At 43.0% G+C, this 13,895-nt stretch overlaps 1 protein-coding gene across 1 annotated transcript; it reads right to left on the bottom strand.

The window, feature by feature from the left end:
• Window positions 1-11,748: 11,748 nt before the first annotated feature.
• Window positions 11,749-13,319, bottom strand: FOXB1 (forkhead box B1). The gene is made up of 2 exons (XM_032865147.1): window positions 13,216-13,319; window positions 11,749-12,937 (listed from the first exon to the last, which is right to left on the bottom strand). The coding sequence occupies exon 2, from the start codon at window positions 12,879-12,881 to the stop codon at window positions 11,904-11,906; it is 978 nt and encodes a 325-aa protein (XP_032721038.1). The 5' UTR covers window positions 12,882-12,937; window positions 13,216-13,319; the 3' UTR covers window positions 11,749-11,903.
• Window positions 13,320-13,895: the final 576 nt, after the last annotated feature.

The raw sequence follows: 13,895 nt of genomic DNA on the forward strand, positions 1-13,895 counted from the left end.
AAAGTGGTAGCAGGTTTCATTTTTTTCTGTAAGAAAGTCAGTAAATGAAGGCAAAACAAGACCATCTCCTAACTAGATGATTTAATATCTAAAAGCATCTTCTCCCAGTGTTCCCTTTCATGTGCCATCTGCTGAACCCCGGGGAATATGGACAGTCACAGACACCAACCCCAGAGTACTGGCAGTTGACTGGCTGAGTCCTGCATGGGTGCACAGTTTGAAACTCAGATGGAAGTAAAACAGAATAAGAGAGAAAGGTGCAAAAAGGACCCTGAGCTTTGCAGGTGGATCCAACTTTAAAGATGAGGTGGGCTGAGAGACTCAAGGACTAAGGATGGTCATTTGAGTGGTAGTCCCGGAGCCTTTGTATTGGGGGCTCATCTGCAGTACAGAGAGGCCAGAAACACAGGTAATAAGTCCTCATTGGGCAAGTCTAACCACCAAACTGGGGTGAGGTCATCAAAAAGCATGGATGATCTTCAGCAGCCGTCTCCAGCCCAATCACAGACTGTTAGGAAAAGCCTGAGAGACTCCAAACACACAGCAAACTGGGAGCCATGTATAAAACAAACTATTTCCTCAGGAGTCACTTATAACTGAGGCAGATGGTCAAAAAGGAGGCCAGAGCTACACAGTAGACACAAAGACACACAACATTTTTATAAATGCATATCTATAAAATATATGTAAATGCCAGTTTCCTGGTAGTTGGATTGAAGAAGATATGTGAAGACTCAAGCATACTTTTAAGAAGTATCACTAAAGAAATGTGAACATCAAAACACCAGATATTGACCTCTTCAATATTCGGTTCCATACAAAGATACAAAGTTACCCCTACCCTTTTCCTTCCTCTTTTCCTCCCTCTCTCCCTTCTTTTTTCCTTATTTCTAAAATTACAGTGTAAGTACTAAAGTAGTACTTCTTCCCCCTTCTAACTTATTTTGCCAGCTGACGCAGACTGTAAGGGAAGAAAAAGACACACAGGTCAGTAATTTTCTTCTAACTGCTAGAGCACATCCCTGCCTAGATTTCATATCAGCTGCTCTCATTCCCAAAGGATTTGAGTTAATCGTACATGGATCCAGGTTGGTTGAATACACCTTAAGACCCACTTTTTTCAGGTTGCCAGGTGGCTCAGTCAGTTGAGTGCCTTCAGCTCAGGTCATGATCCCAGGACCCTGGGATCAAGCCCTGCGTGGGGCTTGCTGAGACTCCTGCTCAGCAAGGAGTCTGCTTCTCCCTCTGCCTCTCCCCACTGGCTTGTGCTCTTTCTCTCTCTCACTAACTCTCACTCACTCATTCACTCTCTGTCTCAAATAAAATTTTTTTTTAAAAAGATCCATTTTTTTCAGGGGGTGGTGGTGGTGTTCTATGGTGACTTTTTTGGTACATGATCTGACTAAGATCAAAGATCAAATACTGCTGTGAACTAGCATAGAGGGGTATTTCTGGTTTTGTTGAGGTATTATTTCTTTCCCCACCCCAGCCGCATAAGTTAAATAGAAGATAGTTTAGGAAGAAAAGGCAATTTAGTGACTCATAACTCACAGCAAAACTGGGGAGGGTAAGAGAAATAATGAAAGAATAATTAGATTAACAGCTACAAAAAGCATTTTGTGTCTGAGATAGTCAGTTTAAAGCTGGGAGAGGATCACCCTCCCAAGGGTGATCCTCCTCCTCCCTCTGTACACCTTAATGAGCTTAATAGAGCCCTTGAGTCTAAGAAATCATGGGAGCTGCTATCATCAATAACAAAAGTGTCTTGATACTAAACCAGATTTTTACTGAGTCCATTGGACATTGACACCATTTATTAGTTGTGTACCTTTGGGCAATTTAGTTAAATGCCCACTGCCTCAGTATTTTTGTCTATAAATTGGACATCATAAAAAAAGCACTTATCTCATAAGGTTATTATTAGGGTTAAATGAATTACTATTTGTAAAGAAGTTAGAACAGTGCCTGGCACATGGTAAATGCTATATAGGCATTGATTAAATTTTTAAAGTGTGAGGGAAATAGTGTGAGCCATTGGTTGCTGAGGAAAAGAAAACTAAAAGTGCCCTGATTTTTATGTTTGCCATCTTTATGTGCCTGGCTATCATACTGTTTCCTGTCCTGTCTTTTAACAATCTTAACAGCTTGTCAACATCATATTTTTAAGTCTGTGAAAAGGCCGATTTGGGGAGAATATACAAAAAAGCAGCCACAATTTCCCTTGCGATAACACCCCGTTGTCACTGACAGGTTACTTCATAGATATGGGAACAGAAGGGCAGACAGTAAAAATGTGGGGCTTAAAAAATAGCATGAGAAAATAGACCTTCCCTCCACTAGTCTACAATCTGTCCAGAAGAGCTTAAGGCTAAATTCCTCTTAGACAGGACAATTTCTGATAGCTATTTTTATTTTACTATTTCTCTATCCCAGACAGTAATAGTAACTTAAGTTTACATGACACTTCAAAGCACTTTCATCTACTTTGCTCCACTTGATCATCGAGACAAGCCTTTGAGTGAACACTTATTCTCCATAAGAGACAGTTAACTGAGAGCTAAGAATTGCTCAGAACCATTTAGGTAAAAAGTAATAAAACTAGGACCCAAACTCAGATCTTCTGACCAAAATATTTTCTTGCAATATCTTGTTTGTGTAGGTGCTGCTTAGCAATTTGATTTAAGCAGACTGAGTGGAGTTGACTTGAGCTGAATTAAAAGGGCATGTGTTGAGATGTCCTAGGAGACCCTTTTAAAGAACCATGCTAACAGAGACATCAGATTTTCATCCAGTTCATCTGCTTCCTCTCAGCCTTCCTCTTTCCCTCCTCTTATATCTCTACTCTTTGTGTCAAGTGAGCCAAGCTGGGAATAAGAGAGATCAGCTCTGGGAATGGTGGTTGGGAGACTGTGGAAAAGTAATTATGAACAAATTCCTTTGGTTCCAAGACCAAAAAACGTTTATTCCAATTCAGGAGAGTGGTTTCAGATGTAGCCACTAGTTTTGGTACTTTTCACGTTTATTCTTCTTTCTGGGTCTGCTCCGGGCTACCTGGTTGTTCTCTTATCAACAAATACCTAACCAGCACCAGTGTCGTGTCTTGCATGATTAAAATCAAATTCATCAAAATAATTAAGATCTCAAGAACCTGGAGTGGAGAAATCAGACATAAAAATTTCATATAAAAAAGGGCAAAATGAAATGCCACAATGAGACAAAGTCAGAAGCTCTGATTCCTTGCCCTTCTTGCCGTTCCTCTCCTAGCCCCCTCCTACCATATCCCATCTTGAGAATTAGCCTTGTTAAAGCGACTGAAGAAATGACATAGTCTCACCTGCTGTGGGCCTGGACCATCTAGACTTATGGCAGTCTGTCTGGAAGACTATTTGCTTTTGGTTTCAGGGAGGGTATCAAGAAGTTAAGAAATGGTTCATACTGAGGGTAGATCTCTTGATCTTTAGACCTGGGACTGTAGACCATTCCCTTTTGTTACATAAACTACCCAAGGCCCCCACTTAAAAAGTTTGCAGCTTGCTGTGCTGTGTAAACTGCCTTGAAATGATGTCAGCCTACATTATCAGATAAAAGTTTTCATTTTGACAATTTCAGTACTTTTGGGATTTCTAACTTTTAGTGGCATATGTCTGGCATTTAAGACTGAACTTTTGTTTTACTTTCAGAACCTGACTTTGGTGCTGTTAAAGTGTTTGGATGTAGGTAAAGGAATGTATCAGTGGGATTCACCAAATGAGTGAAACAAAGGAACTAGTTTACCTAGAATTTCTCAGGACCTTCCAACTCTTAAGATTCAGTGTCTTTTGATTCTAAGTTGAGGCAATATTGCTCTGGCTCTCAGACAGAGGACAAATAGCAGTGGGCAAATAACAAAGCTGAAATCCTAAGTTAAATTATATATATATGTATGTGTGTGTGTATATATATATATATTTTTAAAGATTTTATTTATTTATTTGACAGAGAGAGATCACAAGTAGGCAAAGAAGCAGGCAGAGAGAGAGAGGGGGAAGTAGGCTCCCTGCTGAGCAGAGAGTCCATGTGGGCCTGGATTCCAGGACTCTGAGATCATGACCTAAGCTGAAGGCAGAGGCTTTAACCCACTGAGCCACGCAGGCACCCCTAAATTATATTATTGATTTGTAGGGAGCTGTTTGGGAATTCTATATAGTAGTACTGATACATTTTACATTGTTGGAAACAGTGTTTAGTTAGGTATGAAAGATGTTCACCACAACAATTTTTATATTAGCAAAAACAAACAAAACCTAAAAACATTCAAAATGCCCCAATTAGGCAGTTAGTATTCCACTCAATTGGTATGCTATACAAATATTAAAATAAACGTTTATGAAAACTGTGCTATGAAAACATGGTAAATGCTTATGATATAGTGGTGGGGAGAAGCAAGTAATACAAATTAGTATACTGATTATAATTATGGAAAATACTAAAAGGAGAAATGGATTATTTTAAAATAGCATAGGAAAAATACAGAAAAAAAACATTAATATGGTTGTAGTATTTTTACAGTGAAGGCTAGGTTTCTAAATGGAATAGACTAGAACAAAACCAGTTATATATTTGGGAATCAATATAAATCTCTCCATAAGCTCCATCATTTCTCACTGTAGTGAAATTCCAAGTAATTATTTTATATGATTTATTCAGCATCTGTCATTTTAAGGATTGGATAATGTTTGGCTACACAGCAAAGAATAATTAGCAATATAATTAATCAAATTGCTGTTTATATTTCTGTGTCAAAGTTAATCATTTTCATTTTCTTGTTTTGTGGAAGAGGTTCTTTTATTAAAGCCACAAGTAAATTTAAATGCATTTCATATATTTTAATTGTACAACCTGAGTATCACAGCTGAAGCCTATAGTCAATGCTCTCATTTACTGACACCTGGAACAAAGGCATATGGTTTTTACCCAAGTTAAACTAACAGGACTCTTTTCAGAACCCCCATTCATTCGGTTAATTGTTCTGTGGTGGGGACAGAAATCATTGCATATACACGATCTGTACTAATCTGATAGTCAAAAATTCATCCTTGCCTGTTCTAACTGCCCGCTCCCTATCTACCAACCGTCACCACAAGGATGAGAACTGTATCTTCCAGGCAGCCACAGAAATATTTGATTCCGTCTGACTAATCCATTGAACATGAGAGGGTTGGGTAGTCATTCATCAGTTTTTCTCCAATATGAAATCATGCTAGGTATCTTGAGACAGACCATTATATCACGTTTGCTGTTGTTGTTTTTGTAGTTGACCTAAATATCATGGTACCCAGGGTGATGGGGAACTTTCCAATGATCTTTTTTTTGTTTTAGCTATAGGCCTTTAGTCTATCAAATGTATGTAAATAAATAATGTATATGTTGGTATTTCCAAGTGAGCCAGACATTTGCTGCTCTGTGTTTCACTGTAGCAGGTCTAGTGGGGGAGTTCAGATGCTCGGAGTTTTCCTGTTGTGTGAAACCATTCTTGGCTGTAATGTCTCTCCAAGGAGCTGCTCTAATTAATGCAAAACACTCTAAACACTACTTAATAAATACTAAGCTTCCTCTAAGTGGCACAAAATTCAGATCCTTTATTGAACAGTTTCTCTATATGTTGCTGTGTGCTGGAATCATCAGACCCATACATTGTATTTCAAGAAGGAGGGGAGAGAAATCTATAGCAAAAGCAGAGTTTGGAAACATTTATTTCTGCAAACCAACAACTCTTTATTGTATACCTTAGTAAATCCACTCAACAGGGAACACTCTGGGGAAGAAATTAAGTGAGTAAATAAAAATATACAGACTGCAAAGCATGAATCAGAATCACAGTGCCTCTAAACAACAGACACTTAAAGAATGCTTTTTATCTGTGAGCTTAATCTGCTCTAATTAATGCTCCCAGTTTGTCCCTTCAAAAGCTTGCAACTGATTTGACATCGGTTATTTGCAGACACAGGCAAAAGGAGGCTGCCTGCAAAAAAGAACCCTTTGTCCATATATTCTTGAAAATTTCCACAAGGAACATCTTCCAAGGAAGGTTTTATGTAGCCAGCTACAATTTTTCATGGATAATTTCTGATTACTTTATTATTAGTTCCAGTGAGTTTGTTAGCTTATGATTATAAAACAGCCAACTATTTCTTCAGTATCTTTTGTATCTGTAGGTCTGAGCCACCTCCCATCCCTAGTTCCAGATACCAATGCACAAATTAAATGAAGAATCTTAAATATGACCTTATAGGTCTTGAAACTAAACTGAAAAATGTTCAAGGTTTTGATGTACCTGGGATGAGTACCAGGCAAAATTTTGGAATGCAGTAGAAAACCCTCCAAATACTTTCTCCTTCAGATCAGATCTCATTTAGACTTCAAATTTGAGAAAAACTGGTTCATTCCTCTGTAATCACACATTGAAAGCTGAGAAGTCTGCTTCTTTATTGTGCCCTGCTTTGCCTCTAGAAGCAGCTCTTAAGAGTCACTGTAAGCTTTCTTTAGACAATTAAAAGTCTATAAAGTTGACCAAAACAAATATGTCAGCCATAGAAGACACAGGATAGAAGTAATGGCACAAGCTTATCTTAATTACCCACTGACACATGTGGCTTGGGGTTTTGTTTTTTGTTTCCCCCTGAGAATGGGAAAGGAAAATGTAGGAGGATTCTGACTTGGAAATTCTAACCAAAGAATATCTCCTCTCCTGATTTTTATACAAGTTTACCATCATGGTGCTCAGACAGAAGGGTTATCAGAAAGTGGGATGTGTAGGAGGGTGCGGGAAGAAGAGAGAGAAAGAGAAGAGAGAGAGAAACAGAGACAGAGAATTGACCAGGTGAGGGTGACAGCTCAGCTTTCAAATTTGTTGTGACATCACTGACCTGATATTAGTTGAAGGAAGAAAACAATTGACCCAGATGCAATTCAGGTCTTTGAAAACAAGCTGTTTTATGTAATCTATGCCAAACAAGGAGGTAAGAGACTTGGAGATGCATGTGATATAATGATGCTTACACTGATGCAAATAAAGATTTATTTAAAGAGTTATCTCAGATCTGAGTGTGAGTTGCCCACCAAAGAGCTTCTTGGGAATCCTGAGGCCCACATCACCACCCCCACTCACTTTCTTCTCCTCCCCCACTTTTTCAGAAGCCTGAGGATGCCTGCTGCATCTTGCACTGTAGTGCAAACAGATCCCCGCAAAGAGAGAGGAAGATAAAATGAATTTAAATTCCAAAGGGGTTCCAGTGCCGGTTTCCTAGTCCCCGAGTCAGCAATGTGTTTGTGAAAATTCAGTCTTTTTGTCTCCCAGTAAAAAGGAGCTAAATCTACATCGGTGGCCCAGTCTCGGGTTGCTATTCTTTGCATTTTCTATTCGAGTGAATGAGAGTGAATGAAGTGGCCGGGACCCTTCATTTGATCTACTCAATTGCATAAAGTGACAGAATTCTAATATATTTGTTTAATGCTCTTCAATGGGCTTTCACTTTTTTGCTTGCAAATGAAGCATCCGTGGGCAAAGTTTCATCCCCCTTTAACACTGGGACATATTTCATAACTCAGGCTGTGGTTTGAAGTGATCTTGAGAGGAGTTTTAGCCTCAAAAAGTGGAAAATAAAGAAACAGATGTGAAGTTATTGTAAATTCCTAGAGTGGGCTCTGGGGCTATTGTGCCCCCACGGCGGGCGGTCCAGGGGCTGTGCCTTTCATGCTGTAATTGAAACATATTAATTAGATAATTTGTTGTTAGTTTAAACGAAACAAATGCATCCCCTTTGAGGCTTCACAGCCGGTGGGTTGGGTTGTTTTTGTTTTGTTTTTGTTTGGGTGTCTCTGTGTATATGTGGCTTCAGGGGAAAAAAATTAATTGACATTTATATTAAGAATTTGAGAGGAGATCCTGATTCTTTTCATTTCTTAAATGGATACCTTTTAAAAAGGGAGTTTTCATTGGTAAATATATAAACCATGCCTCCACCCCAACCTCGCATACACTAATGCAAAACCCTCTCTTTGCGACACTCCATTGGCTTCTTTTTCCCACCCGCTCCTCAACACTTTACCCCACTCAAGCGAGCACCTGGCCAGATTTATGCTTCCAAGACACTCAATCTTCTCATCTATTAAAGGAATTAAACATACTGCTATAATATTTAAGCCATTCTAATGATCATTTACCAGCACTGCTCCTGCTAGTCTTCAGGCTTCTCAAAATCCCCAACTCAGGCAACAGGAGCAGTGAGAATTTCCGCAGCTTCTCTCTTGAGAAAGTGAACAAAATTCATCCATTGTGTAAGCATTTCCCCAATCACAGAGAAGGCCATTTTAAAAACACAGTTGAGTACAGAATCATGTTAAAAACCAAAAGTAACAGGACAGCCAAGTTTCCAAATCAAAAACCTAAATTTTAAAAAGGCCCAAATTTGCAAAATAGAAAATACAAGTTAGTTGTAACTCGATCTTCTGGATAAGATCCCTGAACGTACACCTCACTGCATGGTGTTGTCTCTTCCAGTTTTATTTTAAAGCTGTGTGTATTGACTTTGGACTTGAGCCAGGTGAAAAGATTTAACATGACAAAGAGAGTCATTGAAGGTATCATAGTTATAAACTTCCTTGTTTGTGGGGCCACTTCACCTAAACAGGGCGTAAGTCTCAAAGCTAAGGATGGAGCACGGTGGAGATGTGTTGTTTGGACTGCCTTTGGATTTCTGATCAAGGTGAAAATATTATCAGTGGATTTTTTACTTTACTCATTCAACTTTGTCTGAGAAAAGATGTCTGCAGTTGTGAAAGGAGGGCTCACAATGCCCAAGTTTTTCATTCTTTGCAATACACCATGACGAGCTTACTAGCTGAAAAGACCATTTTCAGACAGTGAGTTGAAATCACTCCATTGCTAAAAATCAGAAATAGCATCTGCATCTTACCCCCATTTATTAAATGTATGTATTGTACATTTATACATATATATTCTACTGCCTATTATAGGACAAATATTTTACCTGATTATCTAAGCTGATAATTTATAAAATGTTTAAGGCCCACATTAGCCCTTCATTCCCAGTTTGAAATCAGTGTTAGTAAATTCAATAAAATTAGAATATTCCAGAAATGACCTTAATTTTATTTTTCAGGAAATGATGACAATGTATTTAATTTTTTTATATGTAGATGATTTCTTGTTGAGAACAAAGTTTCAAGAGTTTCCTAGCCTGGGGTGGGTAAGTTTTCGAGGCTTTCTTTTGCTGATCTTGTTGATATAATTGTGAATTGGGCTTGATGAATGAGTTTAGTTGTCCCCTGTCTGACGAGCTTTAGTAGCTTCATGCATTTTAATCAGTCCAATGATTCATTTATTTTCCACCTTTTTTTTTTTTTGGCTGTGTGTGGGATCCTTCCTTTTTAAAAATGGTCACAACAGGATTAATTACCCTTTGCATTAATCCTAATTTTTTTTTTCAGATAACCCTCTAAATATGTAAGGGTCGCAGGTGCTAAGGATTCTCCTTATGGAGTATAGTGATCATGATTTTTGTGTGGGTTTCTCTGTACTGCACAAAGGTTTTTGTTTAATCATTTTACACAGTAAAGTGTTAATCACCATTTAAGTTTTTCTTTGTCTTGTAACTTCATTAGTTGAATACACACCTCACTCTGGAAATATTGTGACCCCCTTCAGTAAAGTTTCAGTTGGCCTTGAGCCATAAATTCTGGGCAAATTGTAATTCTCGGCAAAAATCTGAAGAAAAGCAAATACTTACAGTTAAGCATTTAAATTAACTTCATTCACTTCCTTAAAATAAATGCATCAAGCATTATTTTCCCATATGAATGAGTGAAAAGAAATCTGTTCTAATCAAAGTGAACAGGTTTCTTGATCATGCAAGGTGAACTTCTAGGTAACTTCTGAAAAAGAAAATTTCTACAACTGAAATAATTTAAGGAGCACAGAAATGAATACTCTAATGCATCAGAGTACGAGCACTGAGTAAACAGGTCTGCTTTACATGCTGTATCTCCATGTAGCCTCTACCTGATTTCTACTTAAGCCTTATATTCAGTATACTTTGTAAAATGTAAATTTTAAGATAGATAAATATATGAAGTATTGCATTTTTTAACGAGTTTTTCAGCACTACACCTTTGTACCTGATCTATTCTAGAAATACTTCCCTCTTTCCCCCGGCTTCAGGAATCCATTTGAATCATTTCTCCGCAATCTGCAAGTGGGGGAGATTGACTATTTTAAAAAATAAGATATGAAAGAGACAAACTATTCAGACAATGTATTATCAAAAGCATGGTTAGAGAAGCACTACATCTATCTTTTGTAAAGTTATTTTGCAGCAACTCTTCAAAAACACACAAAACTAAAATTTGGATTTACATATTTTAATGAGAAAATATTATTTGGACTAGATTCATAATTTAATGTAGACACCTTTTTAAAATTCTTTGTCTTAAAACAGGCATGCTGGGAACAAGAACATCAATATTTAAAATGCCATGCTAATTCTGAACAGGGAAGGAGAAAAATGAAAGGCAAAAATTTTACAGCCCTGATGACACTACAACTTTTTTTTTTTAACTTAAGCAGGTCACACCAGAACAACAGTTCGTTTTCCAGCAAATTACCTAAGACTCTAAAGGAATATAGCAAACAAAAGTGCATTTTACACAGTGTATAATCATTCCTATTCACAAGCATTTACATCTCTTTGCAGCCCTTTAGCTTCTTGGGAAAGTTCTTGTAGCAAACAGAAAGACTTGTCCATGGGAGACCTATCCGGTGACATCTCCTTCATGTTACCAGTCAGCTATCTAAGTTCTTCTAGGGTTGCCCTTGATGCTTTCATAGTTTGGGCTTATTTCATTTTCTTCTTTTTTTTTTTCCTTCCAACAATAAAATAAATAGCTAAAAGGTCTCTAAGTAATCGGAAAGTTAACATCCCAATTAACTTTCCATCCCCCATTCCCTCCCCTAAACCTGGTCAGAAATGAAGAGTAAACATTCACATTACAACAGGTACTTGTAAAGTGGGCTTTGCCCGCTCGCCCGCCAAGCAATACAGATTCAAGTTCACTGTTTACATTTTACCGGGCGCCTTTGTAAACAATGCTACAAGGTTACTTTTAGTTTTGTTTTGCTCGTGTTGAGGACTAGCGTCCCCTTCTCAGTTTGGCAGCCTCTCCCCTAACTCCCAGTGCCTGGAGCCTCTGGCAGGAAACAAAAAAACAAAACAAAACAAAACAAAACAACTCCGCAGAAGCTGGGAGGCTGGGCCGTTACTCCTACTCCGGGAAGCTGTGGTCCGCCCAGCCCCGGCCGGATGGGCGGAGGCGAGTGGGGTAGGAAGATTAGTGGTCCCTTTTCTCGGCAGATTTCCAAGACGTAAACGAGATCCGGCCCTCCGCTGTGCTGCTGCAGCCCTAAGGGGAGATCTGTTCCAGGAAACCTCTGAGGCGGTTTCTCTTGTCTTGGAACTAACTGCGCGGAGTCCAGAGCCCCGCCGGTCCAGGCCAAGGGAAGACGTGCTCCTCTCGGCAAAGGCGGGAGGCAGGATCTCCCCTGCCTCTTAAATGGGAGAGGGTTTGGGCGGGGGGGGGGGGGGGGGGGGAGCCGGGAATCGGAGGGCTTGGCTCAGGTGCCCCCTGCCTTCCCCTCTTGTGGAGGCGAGGACAGCTCCCATGCGCCTCCAGGCCATCTGCAAGTTCCTGGGTCCAAAACAAAGTTCTCCTGGTGGGGAGAGGGTTGGCCGAAGGTGAAATGGACAAGTTAGGGTGGCGGTCCTAGGCGGAGGAGGGCAGGGCTGGGAGGCTGGGAAGGCGAATAAGCTGGCGGGAGGGGGACAAGAGGGGGCTCGGGCTGTTGCGGGTCAGTGCACCGCCACCGAGTGCAAGGCGGAGGCCGGGCTGGTGAGCGTTTCACTGGGAGTGGCGGGGCTGCTTTGGCTGGTGGCTGTTTGCGAGGACGTGGGGCTGAGCGAGGGCGGCGAGTTCGAGAGCAAAGTGGGGATGGGCGCGGGCAACGCGGGCAGCGCGGGCACTGCGGCCGGTGTAGGCTTGATTGGCACCGGGATTGCGGGCAGCGTCTGGCCTGCTGCATGGCACAGCGGCTTCAGTGGCACGCCGTAGGCGCTGTAATCGCCACTAGCCATGGAGATGGGGGTGGCTGAATCGATCATGCCTGCGGAACCGTATACGTGTGGCCAGCCAGTGCCCAGCGAGCTGCTCATGGTAGTCAATTGGTTGGGGAGCGGGTAGGCGGCGGGCACCGGCTGCATGGCGGAGAAGGCCAGACCCCCAGGCATCTTGTACTCGCGAGCGATTATATTCTCGATGGCGAAGGGGTGCTTGAAGCCCGAGGGCTGTGCCACGCCGCCCAGGTTGTAGGCGGCGGCGGGCATCTGTGGCAGGTGCGTGCCGGAGGCCGCAAGCGCGCTGAGGCGCAGCTTGGCCTGCTGCTGCAGATACTGCGCGGCGTCGGCGGGCTTGCTGGGAGCCAGGTGGTCTGACTTGAGTACCTTGAAGCGCTTGCGGCGCCTCAGGAAGCTGCCGTTCTCGAACATGTCCCCGCAGCTGGGGTGCAGTGCCCAGAAGCTGCCCTTGCCCGGCTGGTCTGGCCGCCGCGGGATCTTGATGAAGCAGTCGTTGAAGGAGAGGTTGTGGCGCAGGCTGTTCTGCCAGCGCTGCGTGTTCTCCCGGTAGTAGGGGAAGCGGTCCATGATGAACTTGTAGATCTCGCTCAACGGCAGCATCTTCTCTGGAGAACTCTGGATGGCCATGGCGGTCAGCGAGATGTAGGAGTAGGGCGGCTTTTGGTCGCTGTACGTGTTGCGGCCGGGCCGAGGCATCTTCTTGTTTGCCCCCTTCTTGCTCCGGGTCCGCGCGGGCCGGCGGCTGCTTGGATCTGGACAGGGGAGAAGATAATGGGGGCGGGGGGAGCATGGATGCACAGACAGACACCGCGAGGTCAGCCAGCCAGGCCGAGTACAGACCAGACGTGGTGGGTAGGGGCTGCGGCGCCGGATCAGCCCGCGCCCGCACTCTTTAGCTGGCAACTTTGAGTGCAGAGTGGGGGCGGCCAGGGGGCGCGGGAGGGGAAGCCGATGAGCTGCGCGAGGGAAGCACAGAAGTAAGCTGGACCTGGAGCGGGGACTGGGGCAGGGATGAAACCAGAGGGCTCACCTTAAAGTTGCTCCAAGTTGTGCGTCCGCATCCGGGATGGCACTGCAACTCTCGGGTCCCTCCCAGTGCGCTGCCGGGACGCAGTGTCGGGTCTCGGCTGGGCTCCGCACGTCTCCGAGCTTCGCAGCTCAGCCCTGCAGCGCCGGGAGTCGACCAGTCCGCTGAGCTTCTGGCCGTGAGATCCCCGGGCGGCCAAGCTCGGCTGCAGAGTCCCGGTGCAGACGGCAGCAGGGCGTCCTCGGGGCTCGGGAGGGCGCTGCTGTGGGCTCCGCGGCTCCGCTGAGCTAGGTGGCTGCCTCCATATCCTCCCTCGAACCATCTGATAGTTTTAAGCGGTGACAGGAGCAGAAAAGACCCCTGTAGCGGCGCTTCATTAATGTGCCACTTCTTAGCTATCATATGACAATCGCCTTGGGAGGAGGAGGAAGAGGAGGGGGAGCGGGGGCTGCAGAGGGAGGGGACTGAGCGAGAAGGGAGAGCCCGGCCAGCTCTGGTTTCTTTCACACCTATTTACATGGACACCTTGGCCAATAGGAATCACTTCCATCTCAAGACTGGGCTAGGGGGAAGAGCCTCGGTCGCCGGTGGTGAGCGGGACGCCGGCCAGGGTGCGCGGTGTGAAGGTATGAGGAGGTGGCGGCCGCGGAGCAGGGATTCAGGCGACCACTCACGTTCACAGA

Source organism: Lontra canadensis, unplaced genomic scaffold (assembly GCF_010015895.1).
Source record: "Lontra canadensis isolate GAN:19392208 unplaced genomic scaffold, GSC_riverotter_1.0 scaffold28, whole genome shotgun sequence".
Classification (NCBI taxonomy): Eukaryota; Metazoa; Chordata; class Mammalia; order Carnivora; family Mustelidae; genus Lontra; species Lontra canadensis.

What these genes read in the sequence shown, in the direction of transcription:
- FOXB1 (XM_032865147.1), bottom strand. Translation starts at nt 12,881, where the DNA reads ATGCCTCGGCCCGGCCGCAACACGTACAGCGACCAAAAGCCGCCCTAC.